Source organism: Apodemus sylvaticus, chromosome 7 (assembly GCF_947179515.1).
Source record: "Apodemus sylvaticus chromosome 7, mApoSyl1.1, whole genome shotgun sequence".
Lineage (NCBI taxonomy): Eukaryota > Metazoa > Chordata > Mammalia > Rodentia > Muridae > Apodemus > Apodemus sylvaticus.
The window spans coordinates 4,094,179-4,119,615 of record NC_067478.1 but is presented as its reverse complement, the minus strand read 5'-3'; the positions used below and the strand labels follow the sequence as shown (position 1 = coordinate 4,119,615).

General features: G+C 51.6%; 1 protein-coding gene across 1 annotated transcript; it reads right to left on the bottom strand.

Annotated features, from left to right (window-relative positions):
* Positions 1-1,821: 1,821 nt before the first annotated feature.
* Positions 1,822-9,943, bottom strand: Xirp1 (xin actin binding repeat containing 1). Its single transcript, XM_052186968.1, has 3 exons — positions 9,205-9,943; positions 2,310-5,706; positions 1,822-1,912 (listed from the first exon to the last, which is right to left on the bottom strand). Exons 2-3 carry the CDS (start codon positions 5,700-5,702, stop codon positions 1,904-1,906), a joined length of 3,402 nt encoding a protein of 1,133 aa, XP_052042928.1. The 5' UTR covers positions 5,703-5,706; positions 9,205-9,943; the 3' UTR covers positions 1,822-1,903.
* Positions 9,944-25,437: the final 15,494 nt, after the last annotated feature.

Genomic DNA, 25,437 nt, shown 5'->3' with positions numbered 1-25,437 from the left:
TCAGGTCCCGTCGCTCCCGTCCAGCTTTCCTGTGGATGGCTGCTTTATGTTTCTTGTCCCTTTTTAAGAACTAACAAGGCAGACAACCCTCGTCAGCTCTCTGAAGGCTCTGTTTTTCTTGGTCCTTGTTCCACAGGTGCTGGAGGTGGGCCTGTGACTCAGTCCTAGAGCTCTGGGGGGAGGTACCCAAGACTGGTGGGAGACAGAGGGGCTCACTGGGCGGCCGGATGGAAGTGGTTACAGGGAGCCCATGTTATCTCAGGTTCTGCCAGGTCACTGTTGAACCTGGAGGGGCTGTGGAGGAACTGCCTGAGCATGGGAGAAGTGTGGAGCCGGAGCTGGGAGCTGGGGTCCATCAGAGGCTCTGCCTGCTGGGCGATGGTGGTGGAGGAAGTGAGGCCTGTATTCCCAAACCGGTCCATCTCCTCGTGCTGCTCAGCCACTGTTCTCATGGCTCCATAGGGCGTGGAGGTAGCTGGCCCAGTCTGGAATTCCAGAACATTCTTTGGCAGCCCTGTGGGCACAGAGCCCTCAATGGTCATCTCTCTTGTCCCAGCCTGACCCTGGATATCTCTCTGGAAGAGCAGGGCTTGACCTATGTCCTGACCTAGGTGTGTATTTTCCCCTGAGATAGAATGGCTTCCCTGAGGACTAGAAGCTTCTGGAAGCTTCTTTGTAGCTGATTGGACAGAGATGAAAGTTGGAGAGGAGGATCCTCTGGAAGAAGGTGAGACTTGTTGGAGGCCAGGCTCCGCTCGTGACGTGTCCAGCCTCCCAGAGGGCAGGACGTTCACTGCTGCCTGACCTCTGGCCTCTGCGTGACTTCCGATCTTGTCTTGACCTTGCTCCTCAGGACGGCTCTCAACCTTTCCTTGGTTTTTGACTACAGGTGGCTCTTTGACCTGGTAGGAGCCTGTCGGTCTGGCTCTGCTCCTGGTGGAGACCTTGTTCACACTAGGGTCTTTTGCAGTTCCCTGTGGAAGGTTGCTTGTGTGAGCCTCAGACTGGAGGCTAGACATGGAGCTAAGAGCCTTGTGCACTGCTTCTTCGATGTCCAGCAGCCTGGCTAGCGTCTGTTCTTTCAGCTGGGCAACCTCCGTACTCACCCGAGTCAGCTCCCCGAAGGCCTGCTCCATTGAGGTCTCAGTCTTGTGGGGGGCAACGGGAGCCTGAGGGGTTCCCCCTCCCAGCTGGGGTACACCCTCAAAGAGCTTCCGCAGGGCCTGCACATCTACGCTGGGGGTTGTTTCCTTCTCCAGAGTTTGCACTTGGCTCAGGAGGCCCTGGAGTTCTTGATGGCTGTCCCGTACAATCTCTGGGCTCTCAGGGGTCCCCTGCTTGGAACAGTCCATAGGCTGCTTTTGGGGGGAGCTAGGGTGCTTTTGTGGTGGGCTGGAGTCACTGTTGAGAACGTTCAACTTAGGAGACTCAGGACTCTGGCTGCGGCTGCTGGCTATCTGACCCCTGCTAGGCCTGGAAGCCACAGTGCTGAGCCGGTGCTGATGCGTAGGCTGCTTCTGCCCCTTGGAGCACTCAGCCAGAGGCAGGCAGTCCTGGGCTGCTATTGCGGGAGCCTTGGCTGACCCATGGTTGCCTACACCTGGCTCACCTGGCCTGTGGTCTTGTCCTATTTCTGCGATGCTGGCAGAGCCTGCTAAGGGCTTGGGCAGCCTCTGAGGTGGGTGAGCTTGGCTGAGATGTGCAGGTTTGGGAGGCACCGGGGGTTTCTTTCTTGGAGGCACGGTGGATTCCGCTTTGGAGGGTTTTGTCTCTGACCCTTCAGGGGTTTTCTGGCCAGCGGGTCTGTTGTGAGTATGAAGAAGGGGTTCCTGCAGGGGCTTGGAGGCCTGCTGGATGGAGTCCTCCTGATGGTGGCCTTGAGCTGGGTGGTCAGGTTCTTCTGTCACAGCAGCTGGGAGAGTAGGAGGGGGAGGAACAGAGGCATTATGGGAGTGCAGGCTGGCACCTGCAGCCTGGGGTTTAGATGTCAGAGTGTGGTGAGTTAGAGGGACAGTCTTCAGGGAGGTGTCTGCTGCCTGGAGGCACTCAGGCGAGATTTGGGGCATCACTTTCCCCAGAGGTCCCCAGGCCCTTTGTGTATGGCCCCCAGGCTCATGATACCCTGGCCTGGGACTCCGACCTCTGTCTGCCTGGGGTGGGCTGTCCCTCAGCTGGGGCTCTTTTTCAGAAGGCTGGAGAGCTCCAGGTGGGTCAGAGGTTCTCACGGGGTGAGCAGCATAGATACCATCCTGTACGGTCACCCACCCCCTTGGCAGCCCTCTGGGGACTGCTTTGTCGTCCCCACTGACCTTTCTGGGGACTGCTGGGATCCTGGCTTCGTTTCCAGCCACAGGCCTGATGCTGCCTTGGGTAACCCCAGTGGCAGGAGTCGGTGTTTGCAGGACATCTTGGGCAGGCATGGAGGTGGCCCCAGGGTCAGAGCCCTGTGGGTGTCTGCTCAGAACCTGCTGGTGCAGACTTTGGGCCTCCGCGGTTGCCAAACGCAGACTTTGCATGGCTTCCTGGAGATCTGGAGCCCCAGACCCTAAAGGGGAAGCAACAGTTCCTTCTGGGCTTCCTGAGGCTGCCTTCCCTTTCTGCCCAGCAGAGCTGATATCCATTTGCTTCCTTGCTTCCTGAAATGGAGCTTGGGCTGCAGGTCTCCCATTCGGAAGGACTACTTTTCCAGCTGTCCGAGGCTGAGGCGTGCAGGGTGTGGACCCTGAGACTCTCAGATGCCCCATCTCCATGGTGGGGTTTAATGGGGTAACATGTATGATGCTCTCAGCTGGAGGGAGCCTCCGGGACTCCTCAGTAGCTGGTACAGAACTCGAGTCTGTTGGCGGCTCCCACCGCAAACTGTGAAGGCTGTGCAGGTCTCCTTTGTCTATGCAGCTGGCCAGCAGCTGCACACTGCTTCTTTCAGGGGCCCTGCTGGTTAGCTGCGGCTGGAGGGAGTAGGCAGTCAGTGCCACTAGGCCCTGTTCTGTCTCCTGCATCACCAGCCCCGTCTTTGCCACAGAGACTCCCAGGCCACAGGCCAGCAGCTGCTGGAGCTCAGGGTCCATGTCTTCAATATTCCCAGGGTCACCAGGCCCTGGCAGCCTGAGTGGGTGGAGCTGGAGTTGCCCAGCTGTGTCCTCCTGAACCAGCAGTCCCTGCTGGTCCACATCTGTCCGGCGCAGCACTTGACGGACAATCCTGGGGAGCTCGCCACATACCAGCTCCTCTTTCCGCACATAGGGGTGCCCCTGCCCTGGGCTTGGGAGCACATACTTGGCAAGACAGAGCTCCCCTGGCCCTCGGGCTTCCATGAGGATACCTCCATGGTGCAGGATGCCAGGGGTGGCATGCAGAGTCCGAAGGGTTCTCTCGGCCGCTGTCTCCTGCCTCTCCGGTGTCCTACATTCTGCAGAGCCTTTTGGCTGTTCTTCCTGGAGATTATCCCCTCTGATGCTCTCAGCTGCCAGGGAGCCCATGGGGCAGTTTTCAAAGAGCCAGGTGAATTTATGCACAGAGCCCGTGGGGATGGATCCTGGGCTTATCGTGGTCTCCTGTACCTCCTTCTTGGCCGCCTCCAGAGCCTGGAAAACCTCTTTCTGCCGTGATACCTGCCCAGAAGGAATCTCCACCCGGCTGCAGTACCTTACAGGCTTTCTCCCACTGGACTGGCTCGAGGCTGGCAGAGATTCAGTCTCAAAGACATGTCTGTCTGTCTGCCTGTCTCCAGCCCGGACCAGGCTGGTTTGTAGGTGCTGCTCCCCAGAGCCTTCTGCCTGGTTCAGAGATTGGGGCCCAAACATCCAGGTGCAGGACTGTGTCTCAGCCTTGCTCATGGGGTTTGTGACCCCGGATTCTCGCTTCTCTGCCAACTCGCTCATAGGGTAGGTCTCAAACAGCCAGCGGATGGTCTGCACATCGCCCTTCTGGGGGAGCTCAGGACGAGGGCCCCCTGGACCCCTCCCCTCCTCCTCATCTCGTTTCTGTCGCTCCTGTTGGTGGATCACCTCCAGTGGCTGCGTCTCAAAGAGCCACCGAGTGGTGCCAACATCCCCAGCCACCACTTCGTGCCGAGTGATGCCTCGTACCACATCGACGGTACTGGGGCTTCTACCCAGCTGATCCAGGGGCCGTGTCTCAAACACCCACTTGTACCCCTGCACATCACCTCCAACTACCTGCTCTCTGCTGACAGAAGTCAGGGCATGAAGCTGTCCCCTGCTGTCCTGCATAGCATATACGGAGGCATCGGCGCCCTGGGACTGCTCAGCAGAATCAGTCTTTTGTCCTCTGTTTATGTCCCCAAAGGCTGAAGGCTCACCCTGCCCGATGCTGTCTAAGGGAAGGGTCTCAAAAAGATTCTTGAAGGTTTTCACGTCCCCTTTCAACCCATCGTTCTGGGGGGCAGCCTGAGACAGAGGCAACGCCGATGTGCCATTACTTGACATACACTCAGTCACAAGCCTCTCACCCTTCTGGTGACCCACCCGTTGCAGGTGACCCACTTGGACCTGGTCATTGAGAGCGTCCAGGGGTTTCGTTTCAAATAGCCAGAGTGTAGAGCGGACATCACCAGGTATCACTTCCTCCTTGGGTGGAGCCTCTGCCTCAGCTTCTCTTTCGCCCTTCAGAGTGTCCAGGGCACAGGTCTCAAACAGATGTCGCTGATGCTGAACATCTGGACCAGGAGGGATGAGATCTGGAGACGGCTGGAAGTCCTTCTCGTCCACCAAGATCTCACGAATGGCATCCAGAGGCTGCGTCTCAAAGATCCAACGGGTCGCACTGACATCGGGCAGGGCTCCCTCCTCAAGGGAGATCCCCCGAATCACCCGCACCTGGCTGGGGTCCTGGGTGAAGGCATCCAGAGGTCGGGTCTCAAAGAGCCAGCGGGCGGACCTCACCGCATGGCTCTGAATCTCCTCCCGACAGGCAGCCCTGACTTCGTGGATGGCGCCCTCTGCATCCTGGATGGCACAGAGAGGTTCCGTCTGAAATAGCTTCACTGTCTTCTTCACATCACCCTTCAGCTCCTGAATCTCTGAGCGCAGCTCTAAAGGGCTCTGCTCCTGGGTAGAGGGGCGGGAGCCCAGCCGGTCCAGGGGCCTAGTTTCAAAGAGTTTTCTGGTTCCCTGTACATCTCCAGTGGCTGCAGGTTCCTTCACGGTTGTCTGCGATGCCTCCTCCTGGCCTGTCAGCGCATCCAGCGGCTTGGTCTCAAACAACTGTCTGGCAGCTCGGACATCACCCCCTGACAGCCGGGGTCCTGCCGCCGGCTCCTGATCTGAGCCGTTGGTAAAGGAGCCTTCCTCAAACTTCCGAGAGGTGGCTTGGACGTTGCCGCCTGACACAGGTTCCTTGGCAGCTGGCCTCTCGTGGTCGCCAATGGCATCCAGCCGCCAGTTCTCAAAGATCCAGCGCATACACTGAACATCGCCCTCCGTGGGCTCCTCCGAGCCGAGCACCTCTGCCAGGTCCTCAGCCACAGCCTCCTCGAGGTTCTTCCGAAGCTCGGGGTGGATGTGTTTGTAGAGACGGCGGAGCTCACTGGCTTGCCGCTGCTGCTGGAACTTGGAGAAGGATTCCTTGGGGGGTGGCATCGGCAGACCCTCTGGGGCTGAGGGAGGAGGGAGGGACAGGTTCCCGCCAGTACTCATTTGGACGGTTGGTGTAGGAGCGACCTGCGTCTGGGCATCAGCCATCCTTCTGGGAAGGAGGGGGAGAAGCTGGGTTATGTGAGGGGCAGTTCCTGGGTTAACTAGCAGGAGAAAGGCTAGGGACTGTGTGGCCACTACTAAGGGGATCCCACATCTCTAGATCTCTAGCCTGGGGCTCACTCTGCCACTGCTTGGCTGAGGTATGGCAGTCCATCAGTACGAGTCTCACCTGGGTCACTGGGATTGAGGAGGGCACCGCTGGCCTGGAGAAGATCTGAACATCCAGTAGGAAATCTGAATGAATCACCTACATCTCCCCCTGTCAAAATAACTTACCCCCAGCAGACTCCCAAGTGGGCACTGTCTTGGGAAAAGCCTAAATTAAGGTGTCATAGTGGCGAATTCCCATGTACACCACCAGAGGGCGCGCCGAGCATGGTGACTAGAAACCTTTCTCTGCCCTCCACTTCTTGGCTGGCTCCAACCTTTCCCAGGCCCTTGCGTCCACAGCTCTTGCTGGTGAAACAGAGGCCCAAGGAGGGGAAATTGCTCATGTTTAGGCAGAGCCAATATTTGAATTCCAGGTCAGGGTTTTGTTTTCATATGGAGACAGGGTCTCAAGTAGCCCAAACTGGCCTCAAACCTGCTGCATAGCTGAGGGTGACCTTGAAATTCCCCCTGCCTACATGTGAGATTTCTGGAATGTGCCACCAGTCTCCATGCTGGGGATTGGACTCAGGCTTCAAGCATTCTAGTCAAGCATTGTCCCAACTGAGGCACCTTGCCAGTCCTGGACTGACTGTCTCCTAAGTTTTCTTCTCCCCGCAGCTCTCTGCAATTAAAGATAAGAAGCTTGAGTTTCGGGTCAGATCCTGCAGAATTTGATTTATAGGCTGTGCTGACTTCGAGTCCCCAGACCTTACCGAAGGCCTGACTCCCAGGAACTAGTAGGATTGGGTATGCTGGGCTTCGGTATTCGCCACGAACCCCTCTAGTCCTGCATCCCTAGGAGATTTGGAAGGTGACATATCCAGGGTATGTATGTGTGGTAGAAGACTGTGGGATTAAGGTCCCTTCTCCCACAACAGCTCTGGACATAAGAGCCCTGCCCTGGCTCACAGAGTTCCCCTTCTCCCAGTTGTGTACCAGCAAGCATAGCTTGGAGAGTCTAGGACAGGGCTTCCAGCCAGATCTAGATCCTGACCCAGCTTCCACAAAGGCACGTCCGACTCTCCTCACACCTCAGAGGCCTCACATTCCTCCAGCCATCTTCTGGTCTGTTTCATGTATGTCCTATCTGTCTTGTGACAGGTGTTATGACAGTCCCCAGAGGCCATTAGGGAAGGAATGTAAAATATGTGCCCCCTCATGCTGCCCCGACCCACTGCTCCGCCCTGCCCTTGGCACTAAATATAGCTGAGGTCCAGGCCTCAGCCAGGCATCACAGCACTCAGGAGGAGGTTCCGGCTCAGCCAGGGAGGACTGCTGTGCCCATGCCCCATACTCTCTCTTTCCATACTTTGGGCTCCTGGAAGGCACTGCCATCTGCTTCCTGTGAGGTACCAAGGCATTCGACCTGTAGGCCAAGCTGCAGATACCCATCCCTCAAAGGGCTCTGAGGGTGTGGGGTGAAGTAGGAACGCTGGTGATAAGAGATAGGGCATCCTCCTGACCTCCTACCTCAGAAGGAGGAGAAGGGAGGGCTTCTTGCCCCACTCCCTCCCTGGCCTGTCCACCTAGGGTATGAGAGTCTGAAGGAAGCAAGATCGGACATAGACTCACGGAGCCCCAAGCAAAACCTCTGGGTGGTCCCTCTTGTCTCTGAGCTCCGAGTAGGAGACCACACACAAACCCGTGCCCATCCCCACTTCTGCTCTATCAGGTCACCGTGAGGGCAGATTTGCACCGTGAGGGCCTGTATAGGGCAGATTTCCTATACAGGCCACCAGCTGCCCCCAACCCCGACTCCCAGGGATCCCCAGAGTCCTTGCTAGGGTCACAGAGGACAAAGGGGTCAGACAGGGACCCACAGAGGCCAATGCATGTAATGGCCTGTTGTTAGCGTACAGAAGCCCAGTGAGGGACAGGGCTGCCCATGGAGGCTCAGCTGAGGCCTCGGAAAGGCTGAGGCAGGCGTCAGGCTCCTGGCCTTCCCGGCTCTGCACTCATCTGGCCTAAGACTCCTAAGGGCAGGTTGGGGGCAGATTTAGGAGATAGTAATTTCAAAGACTGTCCGTGAAGAGTCCCCTGTGCTGAGACAGACTCAGCACTGCCGACTACTCAGGACCACCTGCCTCCACCTCGGAGCCCTCCTTGGCACCAGCCTGTTCTAAATGCCTATCACTGGGCGCATTCAGATCTGATCTCTCCATTCTGAGTCACCTCAGGCTTAGTTGAAGGATTTCCCCATGGGGCAAGAAAATGGCCTGGGACAAAGTCATCCTACCCCAATTGCCTCACAAGGAGAGTCGCTCACAGGCAAGCCTGGGCACAAAATCGCTGGGGCCGTTTATGCCAAGACTGTGACCAACAATAGCTGGGGACTGGGCTTGCCCTGGGCCATGTTCTGGCTCTGGCTGTCCCCGTCCCTTACCTTCCACCTCTCTTCTCTCTTTCCTGAAGTCTCAGGCTTCTTGAGAGGACACCCTGAAGCAAGAGGAGCCCCGTATCAGCATTTTTATTTCTTTTTGAGACAGAATCTCACTCAGCTCAGGTCAGCTTCGACCTTAGTAAGGAGTTGACCTTGAACTTCGGACCCTCCTGCCTCTCCTCCCGACACAGATTACAAGCATGCAACATCTTTTCTGGTTTTATTTGGTGAACCCAGGGCTGTGTGCATGCTATGCAAGCACTTTACCTGAGCTATGTCCCAGGCCCATAGCTGCATTAGAAAAATCAAAACTTTGGCTGGGCGGTGGTGACTCACGCCTTTAATCCCAGCACTCTGGAGGCAGAGGCAGGCGGATCTCTGAGTTCGAGGCCAGCCTGGTCTACAAATCGACTTCCAGGACAGCCAGGGCTACACAGAGAAATCCTGTCTCAAACAAAACAAAAACCAGTCAAAACTCCAGGCCAGAATGACGGGCCAGTGGTATAGGTACCTCCTGCTATTTCTGAGGACCAGAGTTTCATTCCCAGGAGCCACATGCAGGGTAAAAGAGAGACACAATGTGCTTCGATCTCTATACTTTCACGACAGACACGTGAGCCCACTCACATGCACACAAAAGGAACAGAACTGTAATTTAAAAATTAAAAGCACAAAGCTCCAGGCGACCACCTGAAACTATCTCTCGATGATACTAGATCGGAGAGAATCTGCTTCTCGGGCCACCCGAGGTGGTCACAGCAGCTTCCGAGCACACTGGCTGCCTTCTAGAGGAAAGTCCTGGTGGCTTTTCTCTCTGGGGCCTGTGCACCTGTGCCACATCCTCTCAACACTTTTCCCCGCGGCCGCTAGACTCCCCCTCCTGACACCCGTGTTGCAAAGTCAAGAGGGCCACAGCCTAGAGTTATAGCCTGTTAACACCAGGGGCAGGGTACTCACCAAAGGTCTGGCTGGTGTCTGGGTGCTTTTGGGTGTCTAGCCTTGGGGTCCGTTGCTCTGCTGGGATTCTTTGTTGATAGTTGTGTTCCTGGGTCCCACGGCTCGCTCTACCTTGGCTCTGGTCTCTGTTCTCTGCCAGCCAGGCAGCTGCCTTTATCTGGCTGGCTGGCTGGGGGTGGGTGAGGGTGGGGGCAGGGGAGAGGCTATGTTCGGAGTATTAAGTGGTCCAGTTATTTTTAGGGCTTGTGGAAGTCACTTTTCCATCCTGGGGAATCGGTTACAAGTTCTTCGGGCTGGGGAGGGACAGGGTGGAGGAGGAGTTCCATTCATCCCAAGTCTGCCCTGAGGACTGGGGTGGGTGACTCAGTCGTGGATGGAGACATCTAGGTTATTTTGAGGAGATGAATAGGGGGACACTTGACGTGTGGATGGCCCTGTTCTCTCATCCCGCAGGCCCCCTCTCTCTATGCTGAACTATTCTTACCGCACATGTACCACCGAGCCCAAAGCCCAGCAGCTCACTGAGGGGCAGGACCAGGCCTCTGACTACCGGAGACATCTTCATGTAAAAGGCTCAACCTCTGTTTGTCTCTGTGAAAAAACAAAGCTGGCCTGTCTCCCGTCTATTCTTGCCCTAGCTCCATAATCCAGGTCTGCGAAGCTATGAGGAAAATACACTTAGGGGTGAGAGAGATTTCTGAAGGAACGGGCCCTTGATTTATCGAAAAATCTGAAGGATGGATCCATGGTGTCCCAGCTCAGTGACCTGGGTCCACAGCTACTTCTAGATTCTTCCCTCTGACTCAGGGCCCAGACTCTCTGGGGAAGGCTGGGAGGACCTACCCATGGAAGCTGACTGTGAGGTTATTTCTGACCCTGGAGTCATCATCTTCCTGGTCACAGATGGAGTGACAGACTGTGCACCTGTCTCTTCCTCAGTCACACGGAGCCCAGGGGACCTGGCAGGCTTCGTCACTTACTTGGCGCTAAGGCCTGTGTGGAGAGATGCCACAGAAAATACGGAAGAGGCTTTTGTCCCAGGCGGGGGTGTAGCAGGAACGGGCACCGCCTCTGCGTAAACGCTGGGGGCCCGCGGACACTGCCAGCCAATCAGGGACTGCTGTTTAGAAGAGCCGCTTTCTTGGGACCAATGGGGCACAGGTAGAGGGTATTAAAGGCGCTTATAGCGGCATGCAGAGAGCTTGCAGCGGCATTTCCCACCTGCTCCCCGAGTCTGTGTGGTTGACTCTGTTTCACCTCACCGCCAACCCCGGAGGACAGATAGGCTACGTCAGGCTGGCAAGAAGTGCAGGGCACGGGCAACAGGTGGGAAGCGAGTGTTCGGTCTTCCTTCTGAGTTCCAGGTGCCTTCAGACACCACGGTGACGACAGGCGTCGTGAACCTTGTCCATGGCGTCAGTTCCATCCCTACTGTCAGCTTGGGCCTGGGAGGTGCATCTTGGACACCCCCTCTCTCTTGTCCCCCATCCCCCACTCAAGAATTCTGGCTGTCCCTGGAAGGGACAGAAGTTGCAGAACCTCTCTCTCACAGGGTGTACCCGAGGAAGCAGGGGCATCTACAACCAGATGTGAGTACCTCCCAGGATGACAGTGAGCACTGAACGAATTCTCATATGCAAATGTCTGTGGAGAGCGCCTCCCACGCAGTGTGTGTTATAAAGCTGCCTGCTCTTATGTTATAAGAACAACACAGCGTGGGGGAGAGGCTAGCTGCTGAAGGCACTTGCTACCAAGGCTGATGACCTGAGTTCAATCCCCCGGGACCCACCTGGTGGAAGGAGAGAACCAACTTCTGCAAGTTGTCCTGTGGCCTTTGAACAAAAAGCAGTTTCTGGGAAAAGATCTAATTAAGTGGGGTATGGTGGTGCATGCCTCTAATCCTAGCACACGGGAGGCAGAGACCGTGGTTCTTTGTGAGTTTGAGTCCAGTCTGGTCTACAGGCTAACCAGGGCTGCATAGTGATATCCTGTTTCCCCCTCCCCCCAAAAGTAATCAGAGTAATCGGGGAAACACGCCGGCAAGCTTGCTTTCCCAGTGTCAAGTGTGCTAACACCTATGAGAGATCCCCAGGCTTCCATCGTCATTCAAGGGTGAAGGGCTCTCCTCACACCTCACTGGAAACAAGCTGTCAGATAAATTTAAATTATTATCCAGTGATCCCAACATTCAGGTGGATCCAAGAGGATCGTTGTGAGATTACATTTTGTTTTGGTGTCAATGTGCCCCACCCCCTCCATCCCTGGTCTCTCCCTATATCCCTGGCTGTCCTGGAACTCATTCTGTAGACCAGGCTGGTCTCAAACTCAGAGATCTGCCTGCCTCTGCCTCCTGAGTGCTGGGCCTAAAGGCGTGTGCTGCCACTGCCTCTCAGCTGGCTTATGAACGTGAGGCTCTAAGGCCCATCTCTGCCAGCCAGCCCCTTCTCTAGGCAGGCTCTGTTCATACCAGGATTGAGCAGAAGGGGTTCCCAGCCTGCCTCCACTACACAGAGGAAGTCCTTGGAGAGTAGTATAGTTCCAGTGGATTAAGGCCCGACTGAATTGAATCCTACCTGTGACTCCTGTCAGCCGTGTGACTTTGTAGGATTCTTTTTTTCCTTCCGTCTTTCTTCCTTTTTAAATTATTTATTTATTTTATGTATATGAGTACACTGTCGCTATCTTCAGACACACCAGAAGAGAGCATCATATCCCACTACAGATGGTTGTGAGTCATCATGTGGTTGCTGGGAATTAGGACCTCTGGAAGAGCAGTCAGTGCTCCTAACTGCTGAGCCATTTCTCCAGCCCTCTTCCTTCCTTCCTTCCTTCCTTCCTTCCTTCCTTCCTTCCTTCCTTCCTTCCTTCCTTCCTTCCTTCCTTCTTTTTTCTTTTTAAGTCTTAAGAATCACATTTATTTATCATTATTGTGTGGGTGGTGGTGGCATGTGACACAGGGCACGATTCGCTCCTTCCACCTGGGAGTGAGGTCAGGCTTGGCCGCGACCACCTTCAGCTGCTGAGCCACCTCACTGGTCTCCGCGGCATTTTAATACCTAGGGTACTCTGTGGGGCGGATGGGACAGGCTTGGAGGATTGTTCTAGTTTTCTTTCTGCTGCTGTGATAAACACCACAGCCCATCACTGAGGGAATTCGGCAGAGACTCAGGCAGGGCAGGGCCCTGGAGGACGGCAGTTTACCGGCTAGCTCCCTGCCTCAGGCCCACCTGCTTTGGGATGGCGCTACCTACAGTGGACCAGGCCTCCCCTACATAATTAGCTATCAAAAATGTCCCACAGATATGCCCCTGGATCAATCTGAGATGTAGCTGAGGGCGACCTTAAACTTGTAATCCTCCTTCTTCAAACTCTTGAATGTTAGGATGATGCATTTACCAACACGGCTGGGTTATTCAGTGCTGGGGATGGAACTCAGGGACTTGTCCATGGTAGGCAGGCACTGTACCAACTGAGCTGTGCCCAGCTCTTCTAGAAGGTTCTAGTCAAGATCAGGTAGCGGTACAGTCATCGGAGAGTCACAGAGATAGGGTATGGGGTAGAAGAAAGCCAACATGTGAATCCAGGTCCCACTGGGCCCAGGAGATCGCAAGGACGGCAGAAGCTGAACCCCAGTGTACAGGGTTGCCTTCGTATCGGACAAGAATTAGAACATGACCCGCTCGCTGCAGGAGCATGCCTGCAGTCACGCCAATATGGTGAACCGGTCTCAAAGAACAGCAGCCAAGCATATGAACGTTCCCGGTGACAGGCCACAGTGTGGTAGGGTTTTACTGCTGAGGCGAGGCACTGCGGGCCTGGGTCATTTGCTCTCCATCACAGAGTTCATCTTTGAAGGAAGTCAGGGCGGGAACTCTGGCTTGTGTCAAGTTAACATAAGATCTAGCCAGCACACAGCGCCCAAAGAAAAAGATCGTATGGCGCTGTCGAGGAGAGGGGAAATTGAGGCCCTTTTTATTAGTCTGGCTTGGGAGTGAACAGGTAGGACAGCAGCGTGGCGAGGAACCATGGCTTTCAACAGGAGATGCCAGGTCTCCAGGAGGAGCATCTGAGTCACTCTCAGAGCTGGAAGTCAGAGAGAACCTGAGCTGGTGTCCCTGGCGCACCGCACTGGAATCTGAGGTTGGTGATCTCCGGGATGACCCGGGAAGAGAGTTCGCTCAGTGCTGGGCCTGGGAGGAGACTAGAGGTAAGGCCAGGGAGGGGTTGCAGCCAGAGTAGCTGGAGGCCACGCAGAGAAGGCCACGCAGACACAAGAAGCTATTTTGGGAAGAAAGAGTGGTGCAGTGTGGGTAAGACCGGCTGCCAGGAGCCACAGAGTGTCCTGAGGGATCTCGGCGGCGCAAGGGGTAAAGCTTGCCAACCCTGGCTGGGACTTCAGGAGGGGCACAGTCTGAGCCATGTGAACAGACACAAGGGAGACTCAAATGGAAATTAACACAGGGGCCAGGATTGTTGCTAGGCAGGCAGGCAGGCAGGCAGGCAGGCAGGCAGGCAGACAGACAGACAGACAGACAGACCCCGACTGACCAACTGACCGACCATCAGGAAAGAGTCATACAAAGTGTGAGTAGCTAGACTAGGCTTCTAGAGAGAGAATATGGACTTTGAAAGAGGTGGCATTATCCTCAGCCACCAGCAGGGGGCAGCATGTCACTATCCTGCAGGACCTCAGTGCATCGAAGCCACCTTAGCTTTTGTTTTCCAGACAGGGTTTGTGTGTGTGTGTGTGTGTGTGTGTGTGTGTGTGTGTGTGTAGCCCTGACTATTCTGGAACTAGCTCCGTAGACCAGGCTAGCCTTGAACTTAAAGATCTGCTTGCCTCTGCCTCCTGAGACATGCACCCCCAAACCTGGCAAACAGGGTTTCTTTTTTAACTTTAGCTTTCTTTCTTTCTTTCTTTCTTTCTTTCTTTCTTTCTTTCTTTCTTTCTTTCTTTCTTTCTTTCTTTCTTTCTTTCTTTCTTTCTTTCTTTCTTTCTTTCTTTCTTTCTTTCTTTCTTTCTTTCTTCCTTCCTTCCTTCCTTCCTTCCTTCCTTCCTTTCTTTCTTTCCTTTCTTTCTTCCTTTCTCTTTCATTCTCTCTCTCTCCCTCCTTCCCTCCCTCCCTCTCTCCCTCCCTTCCTTTCTTTGAAGATAGGGTCTCTCTGTGTATAGTCTTGGCTGTCCTGAAACTTGGGTCTGTGGATCAGGCTGACCTCAAACTCACAAAGATCCGCCTACCTCTGCCTCCCAAGTGCTGGGATTAAAGACATTCGCCATAGCCAGGCGTGGTGGCTCACACCTGTAATCCCAGCACTCTGGGAGGCAGAGGCAGGTGGATTTCTGTGTTCGAGGACAGCCTGGTCTACAGAGTGAGTTCCAGGACAGCCAGGGCTACACAGAGAAACCCTGTCTCAAAAAAAAAAAAAAAAAAAAAAAAAAAAGACATTCGCCACCACCATCTGGCTGTACTCATTTTATTTTAATGAAGATGTATTTATAGCTGCTGTGTGCTAAACTCTGGATTGAGCCATGGATACTGTGTGTGTGTGTGTGTGTGTGTGCATGCATGTGTGTGCATATACTCAATACATAGATATATGTATGTATACATTTTACATCTTACACATGTGTGTAAATTCTCACAGAGCCTATATCTGGTTGAAGAGACAGATTGCTGACAAATAGCTGGCCAGGCTTCAAGGCTATCAGTTACTCTCCAAACTCCAAAGCCCCACCATGCCCTGGTTGCAGAGGATGGCTTCTAAAATGTGTCACTTACATGCACTTTCCTCTTTCAATTGAAGAGGGTCTGAGTTCAGGAGGGTCCTGGAGACGTGTTCACTCAGTCCCACCCGGGACATAGCACCTACCTGTGTTTCCTGTCATGGAACACATGACATCTCTAGGAGATCACCACACCACGGTTATTATCAAAGGTAGAGCATGCCAAAAGGTCATAAGGGCAACACAGCTCCCGTCTCCGGAGATCTCGGGACCCAGCAGGCTTGTTGTGAGGAAGCCCAAGCAACCAGAGAGGAACCAAGGCCCTGGTCCACGGAGCTGTCCAGCCCTGTCCAGAGCTACAGAGCAAGACCTGCCTCAAGATACACAAGGGAAATAAAGTAAATCAGGGGCTGGAGAGATGGCTTAGTGGGTAAGAGCACTGGCTGCTCTTCCAGAGGACCCAGGTTCAATTCCCAGCACTCACGACTCAGAACTGTCTATAACTACAGTTCCAGGGAATCCGACTCCCTCACACAGACACATACGTAGGCAAAAACATCAATGCACAGAAAAAGAATCTTTTAAAAAGATAAAAGTGAAGCAGCAAACTTTCTGTTTGTCCTTACTCAGTTGTCTGGTGTTCAGTTCAAAGACTTGGGACTTGAATTTGTTGAAGGAAGTCTTTGTCCCTCAGAGCAGAGTGTGGCTGGCAGTTTCAGATTGCTTACCAGATACTGGCTGTTCCCTTCCTGTCCTGACAAGGTTACTGCACACAAAAGTTCACATACTCACTTTTCCTCTTTCCCATGCTTGAGAATTGGGTTGGAAGACAGATGGGAAGGAGTCCTCAAGGAGACCATCCCGCCACATTTATTACTGAAGGTTGGCCATGGCGCGCGCACACCTGACACTTTGGCACAGTGATTATTTTGAGCTAATAGTGATTGAGAAGAAGAGTATCCTGTCTTCCATCACTTACCTGAGATGGAAAATAACTTCACAAGGCTTTCCCTTCGCACCCGTAGGCCAGGAGAGACAAGAGACAGTGTTAGGACTTTATCAACCTGCATGGCCAGAGCAATCTTTATAACGACCTTTATCTGTCAGGCTGCATGCATATATGTATGCATATATGCACATGTGTATGTATATATGTGTATGCACATACAACAATCTACTAATCTCTGCATTGTGTCTAGTTGTGGTTTTCTGTGGTGGTTTCTGTTTGCCATAAAGACAGGCTCTTTTGATAGGGGACGGTAGCTATACTTATCCAGGACAGGTGGCTCATACACAAAGAACAAGATGTGTGTGTGTGTGTGTGTGTGTGTACACATACATATGTATGTGTATACACAAATGGGTATGCATGAGTATACATGTGTAGATGTATATATGTGTGTGTGTGTATGTGTGTATATATATATATATGTCAGGCACACACACAAATGCACACATACATATAAACACACACAAAAAATATACCCCACCCCACCCATGTAAATACAGCCCTCTGAGTCTGCTTTTGTTGTCGGTGTAACTGGTACTAAGACTGAGCACTCTGTGATGGACAGCCACTAAGAGCCTCGTCCCTGGGAGACACGAACGCCCCTTCTCCCAGCAGCCACAGCTGCCTGCAGCTCCCTGCAGAAGTTCCCTTCTTCCTCATTAACTGGCCACTGTATGTGCCTTGCTTATGAAGCCGGTTCCAGGAGAGAAGGTTTTGCTGCAAACTTCATGTTTTCCTGGCCCTTCAAATCTCTCTGCCCACCTCTTCTGAGATCTTCCCTGAGATGTAGGTGTATCTGTTGGTGTTGGATTCTTCACAATCTGTTCATCTCTGCATTGTGTCTAGTTGTGGTTTTCTGTGATGGTTTCCGTTTGCCGTAAAGACAGGCTCCTTTGATGGGGGAGGATAACTACACTTATCCAGGAAAGGTGGCTCATGCACAAAGAACAAGAACATTGCTTTTTAAAAAAAGATTTATTTATTTTATTTATATGAGTACACTTTAGCTGTCTTCAGACACACAAGAAGAGGACATCGGATCCCATTACAGATGGTTGGTTGCTGGGAATTGAACTCAGGACCTCTGGAAGAGCAGCCAGTGCTCTTAACTGCTGAGCCATTTCTCCAGTCCAATGTATTGCTTTTAAAAAATTTTATGGTATGAGTGTTTCCCCAGCATTTATATCTGTGCACCATGTGTGCACCTTGGGGGTCAGAGAGGACATTCAATGCCCTGGAACTGGAGTTACAGATAGTTGTGAGCTACCATGTGGGTTCTGGGGGCAGCCACGGGTCCTGACTGCGGAGCCATCTATCCAGCCTCCTGCTCAGAATTTTGAAGAGCAGAGTGATAATTTTCCTTCTTCCACTTCACTTATTCGTAAACAGTATTAAACTTCCATGTCAGCCAAACAGTAGAAGACCGGTGCATTCTGGGAAGTGGCTGCAGAAAAAAAAAAAGAGTGTTTTCTTGTTTCCCAAGTGTTGACAGTTAGAAGGGAGGGTTAAGTAACATGTTTAATGTCATGTAGTCAGGTCCGGTCTGACTCGAGTAGGGTGTAAAATACCACAGAGCTGCTGATTGCATGGTGGTTAGAGAGAAGAAATAAAAACAAACCCAGACTAACCTCCACTCCAGTAGCTTGTGTGCATCCATCGACTGCCCTACCATAATGACCACAGCAGATGTTCATTTCCTACAGTGTGTGGCTGTGTCACCCTAATTGTCCCGGAGCTCACCTAGACCCACCTGCCTCTGCCTCCCGAGTGGCGGGATTAAAGGCGCATATATTCCACCACGCCCAGCTTCTCTCTCTTTTAATAACTATGAATTACTTAATTTATTTATTTTGGTTTTTCAAGACAGGGTTTCTGTGTATAGCTCCGGCTGTCCTAGAATTCACTCTGTAGACCAGGCTGGCCTTGAACTCAGAAATCCACCTGCCTCTGCCTCCTGAGTGCTAGGATTAAAGGCGTGCACCACCACTGCCTGGTGAATTATTTTGACATTTATATATTTATTTGTTTATTTATTTATATGTGAGTGTGAGCCTGTGTCATGGTATGTGTGTGGAGGCCAGAGGACAACTTGTAGGTGCTGTCCTTTCCTGTAGGTATCCGGGAATCAAACTCAGGTCTCCGGGCTTGGTGACAAGTGCCTTTACCTGCTGTTCAGCTCGCCATAGCTTCTCTATACATATTCACCAGCTAAAGGGTCTCGATAAACGGGAGAAATCAGTCACATTAAAAAGTATCACTTTGGCATTTTTGTCTGGGTGTCTTTTGCTGGTTCTCATCAGGAGACATCGGACTTGCACCTGCACATATCCAGGGACACCATGAGTGTCAGTCACACAGAGACAGCTGTCTCCTCAGAGGAGAAAATGCCTGCTCTTCTCTCCAGAAAGCTGGTTACTGGAGGTGAGTACCAGTCTGGTGCTCTGGGTTGTCTGTTGGGCCAGGCCATATCAAGGTTCTGTAGCCAGGACTGGAGATGGCAAGGAATCAAAACGACCCTTCCAGCCAGGTTCTCCTAAAGCTTCCATAACCAGGAGGGTCAGCTAATATCTCAAATGACCTCTGTGATATCTGTGTGACCGAAACCAGGCCAAAATCCTTCCCTAGGCCCTTAAGCCAGTATGGGCAGCCTGCGTCTAGAACCCATCTTCTCGGAAGAGATGGTGCATACTTTGAACTGAGTTTCCACACAATTATGCTTTCTTGTGTGTATGGGACTGTATTACATCAACTTTTTTTTCTTCTTCTTCAAATTGAACTGCATTTTAAATATGCTGGCAATGAACTGTCTGGCATCAGACATCTGAGTCCGAGCCGGGTGGATGACGTCAATCTGAACGGGGGTTTTTATTCTCACCTCTCCTCGGGTCACATCTCTGCCTGGACACCCGCGCATGCCCTTCACCCTGCCTGCCAGAAAATGGTGTCCTTTGTCCTTTGACTCAGCTGTGGAGAACCGTAAGAAGAACTGGGTAAATTATAAGCCACTGTTTAAACAAAGGGTTTGTGTCTGTGATAAAGGAGAAGAAGGCAGGGAGGGCTGGAGGCAGTGTGCTTGCTAAGAATTCACTTCAACCCAACCCTCCCGATATCCCCCCCACCCCTCCCAAAGTGATTAAAAAGAAACCACCGTGGGCGGTGGATGCCGCACGGATGGCTCTGTGGTTAACAGCACGCCCTGACAAGTCTTTTGATGAGTTCAGGGGCTGGTGCCCTCCTTGGGTGCCTCCTATATGCCAGGAACTCTAGCTCCAAAGGACTCTGCGCCCCCTTTTGGCCTTCATGGGTACCTGCACACATGTGCACACATAAATAAAACTAAATCTTTGGAAATGTTAAGTTCCAGGGGACATCACTGTCTTCTGCCATGTGCCACCAGTTGACTGCTCACGTTCCGGCAAAACATTCTCTCACCTGTGCTTGTGCAAACCACCTTAGTTAAACGCAGGGGTCACACACAAACATGACAGGGAAGAAAGGAGACTTGTTGGGAGGAGGATGGTTTCTACGGGAGAAGAAAGGGGATGAGATGGACATTGGGGGAAACAGCTGAAATTCATGGGACATGTGTGTGAAAATGTCAATATTTTTTTAAAGGTTTATTTATGTAAATACGCTGTAGCTGTCTTCAGACACCCTAGAAGAGGGCCTCAGATCTCATTAAGGATGGTTGTGAGCCACCATGCGGTTGCTGGGATTTGAAATCAGGACCTTTGGAAAAGGAGTCAGTGCTCTTAACTGATGAGCCATCTTTCCAGACCCCCAAAGAATTTTTTAAAAAAGATTTATTTAATTTACTTATGAATTTACTTAATTTACTTACTGAATTTACTTATGAATTATTTAATTTACTTAAGATTTATGAATTCACTGTAGCTATCTTCGGATACAGTGTAAAGATCCCATTACAGATGGCTGAGAGCCACCATGTGGTTGCTGAGAATTGAACTAAGGATGGAAGAGCAGTCCTGGAATTCACTCTGTAGACCAGGCTGGCCTTGAACTCAGAAATCCACCTGCCTCTGCCTCCCAAGTGCTGGGATTACAGGCGTGCGCCATCATGCCCGGCTGCAGTCGGTGTTCTTAACCACTGAGCCACATCTCCAGCCTCCTAAAAGATTTATTCATTTTCTGTATATGAGTACACTGTAGCTGTCTTCAGACACACCAAAAGAGGGATTAGATCCCATTACAGATAATTTTTTGAGCTGCCATGTGGTTTCTGGGATTTGAACTCAGAACCTTTGGGAGGGCAGTCAGTGTTCTTAACTGCTGAACCATCTCACCAGCCCTCTTTTTTCTTTTTTAAGATTATTTATTTTATTATATGTGAGTGCAATGTCATTGCATTCAGACACACCAGAAGAGATGGTTGTGAGCCACCATGTGGTTGCTGAGATTTGAACTCAGGACATCTGGAAGAGCAGTCAGTGCTCTTAACCACTGGGCCATCTCTCCAGCCCCTATCAAAAAAAAAAATTTAAAAAGTCGACCTCTGTGCCTATCTTTCCCTTGATCGTCCTTCTGGGCTGTAGGCTCTGTGTTATCACCATGTTTTTTTCCATTTCTTTTAATTTGTTGCAAAATGTCATACACGCTTGGCCCGATTTTGTTTCTGTTGCTGTGATAAAATACCCTAAACAAAATAGATAAACAAACAAAACCCAATGACAACCTTGGGAAGAAAGGAGTTTATTTTAGCTCGCAACTCCGGGTTACAGTCTATCATTGTGGGGAAACCAAGGCAGAAGCTCCAAGTGTGTAGTTACGATGCAGCCACAGTCACGAGTGGAGAGAAGTGGCTGTGTGTGTGTGTGTTATGCCGTCCCTTGTTTGCTTGTGCTGGGCTTCGTTTCTTCACCCCCTTCGTAGGGGATGGGACCGTCCACTTCGGGCTGCGTCTTCCCACATCAATCAACTTAATTAAGATAGTTCCCCAAAGACATGCCCACGGGCCAGCCTACTGTAGACAGCCCCTCATTACACTCCCAGGAAATCCTACCTTGTAGCAAGCTGACAGTTAGAGCTGACTAGCACACTTGGGAGGGTGCATTTATTCACAACGATGTTTATTAAACACCCCCAGTGCTGCGCTGGTGGGCGAGTTGGCTCCATGGTCTGGAGCTTTGATGGTTCGCCTTCTGCCTCCTGGCCCAAAGGTTGCTGGCAGCGCTTGGTTCTTCTCTTTGCTTGAAACAGCTTTGTTTTGTTTGTTTTGTTTTGTTTTATTTTTTTAGATTAATTTCTTTATTATATGTGAGTATACTCTGTCTTCATATGCTCCAGAAGAGGTTGTCAGATCTCATTACAGATGGTTGTGAGCCACCATGTGGTTGCTGGGATTTGAACTCAGGACCTCTGGAAGAGCAGTCAGTGCCTTTAACCTCTGAGCCCCAACTTTGTTTTTTAAAGTTTTTTATTTTTGTTTTTATTTTTATTTATTTCTTTTTTCTCTTTTCTTTTCTTTTCTTTTCTTTTCTTTTCTTTTCTTTTCTTTTCTTTTCTTTTCTTTTCTTTCTTTCTTTCTTTCTTTCTTTCTTTCTTTCTTTCTTTCTTTCTTTCTTTCTTTCTTTCTTTCTTTCTTTCTTTCTTTCTTTTTTTTGAGACAGGGTTTCTCTATGTAACTCTGGATGTCCTGAAACTCACTCTTTAGACCAGGCTGGCCTCGAACTCAGAAATCTGCTTGCCTCTGCCTCCCAAGTGTTGGGATTAAAGGCATGCACCACCACTGCCCAGCTCTGAAACAACTTTGTTACAGTTGAATTTCAATATACTCAGCTAGAAGCCTTTTGAGATTGTCTCCTCGTTTTGGGTGTCCTGAGACGTGACCACAAAGCCCCCAGAGATAGGCACCTCCCTATAAGTCTCTTCTTTCTCCTTGGGCATGGGATGGGGCCCTCCAGTTGGACACTGTCTTGGAATGAGCCCAGCCCTTCACTGCAAGCCTAAGTGGTCCACTGTGGATCCCCCAAATATTTCTGCCAAATCAACAGCAAAACTGAGAAGGACCAAGGTAGGCAGAACTGTGTTCAGGGAACTGAGAATCTGAAAGTGCTGACTAGAGCCTCTAACCTGTGGCCTCTGAGACCTCTGTGGGGCCGGATGGCTGGTCAGCGGTCAGCCTTCTTTGTTCCGGCTGCTGTTCATTCACGTGCCAGTTCGGGACTCACCCATTTTCAGTGAGCCTCCCCCACCTCACGGCAGGCAGGCAATCCTTGCCATTGGTTCTTCCAGAAGAGCTGGGAGTACTTCATGAGCTCCCATTCCTCTCTGGTGTCCAGATCCATCACCACAGAGCAATCTGCTCTTCTTTTAGCGTAGCCATGGCCTGCTCTGTCTGATCTAAGGTCCACCCCACCACTCCTTAAGCACATAGCTCCTGAGTCATGCCTAATCCATCTCCCTCTACTCCATCTGCAAACGAACATGCTCCTAGCAGACCAGCCAGGCTGGGTGTGGTGGTTGGCGCACGTCTCTAATCCCAGCTCTTTGAGAGGCTGATGCTAGAGGCTATGCGCCCAAGGATGCTTGGCTGCTTTGGGCCCCTCTGAGGAAACCCTTAGCAATCAGGATGGCTGCTGTTTTCTTGTCCAGGATGCAGTTTCTCCTAATGGTTCCCTGTTGGCTACTCTCAACGTAGGGAGGGCAATCCTTTCACAAGCACGTTCTCCACACTTCTTCCTACTCAAGGCCATTCAACAGCCTCCTGCCACACTCAGAATGAAAGCCGATGTGGTTGGACTATGGGATCCACAGGCTCACAGGCAAAAGTCAGGGGCTCGGTTTGAGTAGACTTTTGACATTGAGATACCTGTGAATGTTCAACCAGCAGCTTCTAGAGCCGAAAGCAGAGTCACGAACGTGTTGTGGGGGTTGGGGTGGGAGATCTTAGTGTGTTTAAGAGCAGGTACCCACAGAAAGAATTACAGGAAATAGAGGTAGGAGTGTGGCTCGGTTGCTAGGGCGCCTGCCTAGCATTCAGGAAGCCATGAGCTCAGTCCCCAACACCATAGACACTTTGGATGGAGGCACGGGTCTAGGTTCCCTGCATTACACACTTGGTTTGTACTTGTTGAATTCAGTCATCTTTGTGTGTGTGAGTTATACTTTTATTGGCTGTCATCTGGACAAGGTCATAAGTCAAGCATGCAAGGACAGGACAGCCCATGCTTCATGGTGGCCCCAATATGGGAAAGCCAGGAACTGAGGACACTCTCTAGCCTTTTGAGAACACTTCAAGTGACTGTTCACTTTTTGTGGACCTCAGAACCCAGACTTCTCCTTAACTAACAAGATTCTCTGTCCATCGATGCCAGCTGTGGTGCCTTTGCAAGGACCAAACAGCAATAGGAGTCATCTATTTGTCTCAGACTACAGACTGGACCATCCTGCGTCTGGATGCAAGTTCTGGTCATATTCCTTCTAGCCAAGAAAGGGAGCAAAGGCACAAAACCTTTCTGGAGGTGGGGGGTGGGGGGAGTCAGAGGGAGTGGCACAGTTTCTTTTCTTTATTTTTAAAAATGTTTTATAATTTTATGCGTTGGATGCTTTCACCTGCATATGTGTATTGCAGCATGTGCATGCCTGGTGCCCACGGAGGTCAGAGTGGACATGGCTCCCCTGGAACTGGACTTACAGACAGTTGTGAGCTGCCATGTGGGTGCTGGGAATCCGACTCAAGTCTTCTTCTGTAGGAGCAGACAGTGCTCCTAACCACGGAACCATCTCTTCAGCCCGTGGCACAGTGTTTTTGATGAAGATGTCTGTCCCATGGAGGACATTGAGCCCGTCTTCTGTCTTTTAGGAGTCATTTCTCCTTTCCATCAGGTGGGTTCCAGGGATTGAACTCAGGTCGTCAGGCTTGGAGTTAAGCTCTTAAGCCCGCTAAGCTGTGGATGGACCCAGAGTAGCTTTTAATGGATTGAAGAAGTGGGGATATTTGGCAAGGGTTTTGAATGTGAAATTAAGGATTGCTTTGGTTCATAGGTTGGTTTCTGGGGAACATTAATCCAATGTAATTCACTACATTTCCTTTCTTCCTTCCTTCCTCTTCCTTTTGCTCTGTCTTCCTTTCTCCTTTCTCCCCATCTTCTCTCTTTTTATGTAGGGTCTCACTGTGTGGCCTGTGTTAGCCTGGAACCATTATGTAGCCCACACAGATGCATGATGCTGTATTTGGTTCACTCCCTCCCTCCCTCCCACCCTCCCTCCCACCCTCCCTCCTTCCTTTCCCTTCCCTTCCTTCCTTCCTTCCTTCCTTCCTTCCCTTTCTCCCTTCCCTTTCTCCCTCCCTCCCTCCCTCCCTCCCTCCCTCCCTCCCTCCCTCCCTCCCTCCCTCCCTCCCTCCTTCCTTCCTTCCTTCCTTCCTTCCTTCCTTCCTTCCTTCCTTCCTTCCTTCCTTTGGCTTTGTTTGAAAGAAGAGCTCTATCTGTGTCCTTGCTTCTTCTTAGCTTATTTCCAGTGAAGAACACACTTGGGTGACCACAGTCCAGTCGCCATGAGGTACCACACGCAGCCACTGGGTCTCAGTCTTGAAGCAGAGACCCGGAAAGCCTGCCTGGGATCAGCAGTCTTCAGATAAGAGGCCTTGAGATGAGGGATGGACGCTTGTTGCCAGAAAAAAAAAATCTCAATTTTTACTTTTTTTCTTTTTTTGAGACAGGGTTTTACTTTGTAGCCTGGCTTGGACTCACATTCTTCTTCCGGCCCTGCCTCTGCCTCCCAGTTGCTCAGGGTATAGGCACACACCTCCATGGCCAGGCAGGACCTGATTTCTTCCATGAATAAACAGAGGCCCAGAGAGGCAAAGGACTCTTGTCTCTCTGCAGGGCTTGTGGGTGGCAGAGCCAGGCTTAGACCCTGGGCTGTCAGTGGGGTGAGACCATAAAGACAGGAAAGATAACCACCTTCAGGAGACTCTTGGGCCACACAGATGTCCTCAGCCATTCCTTGGCCCAGCCCAGAGAAAACTCAAGGTTCCTTCTCACCAGGAGGGAGAGGTCACTGCAGCTTGTAGGGCTGGTTGAGGAGCTGCTATGAGTTTTCCCACATGGCTCCCTTAGGGGAGCCTGCTTTCCCTGCAGCCTGAAGAACCTGGAGTCTCCCTGTGTGCAAAGCCCAGGCTCCCTCGGTGCCTGGTCCTCTCCACTGCTTATCTTTAGCTGGTTGCTGTGGCATTGCTGAGTCTTGACAATGGATACTTCCCAATTCCCCTCACAGAAATAGGTCAGTCCGTCTGGCTAGTTCTGTTCTTGCAGACACAGGACGTGTGGGGTTCCTATTTTTCTAGCTCCCAGGCTTCTGTCTGCTTCCTTCATGGAGGACTGCTTGCTAAGAATTTTACCACGGGGGAGCTTAAGAAACAGCAACAGCTTAAAAATAACCTTCTGAGAAGGCCAGTAACACTGGCCATGAGTGTGTCTTGCGTGTCTCCATTCAACCCAGTGCTTGAGAGGCAGAGGCAAGAGGGCCGGGGACGGAG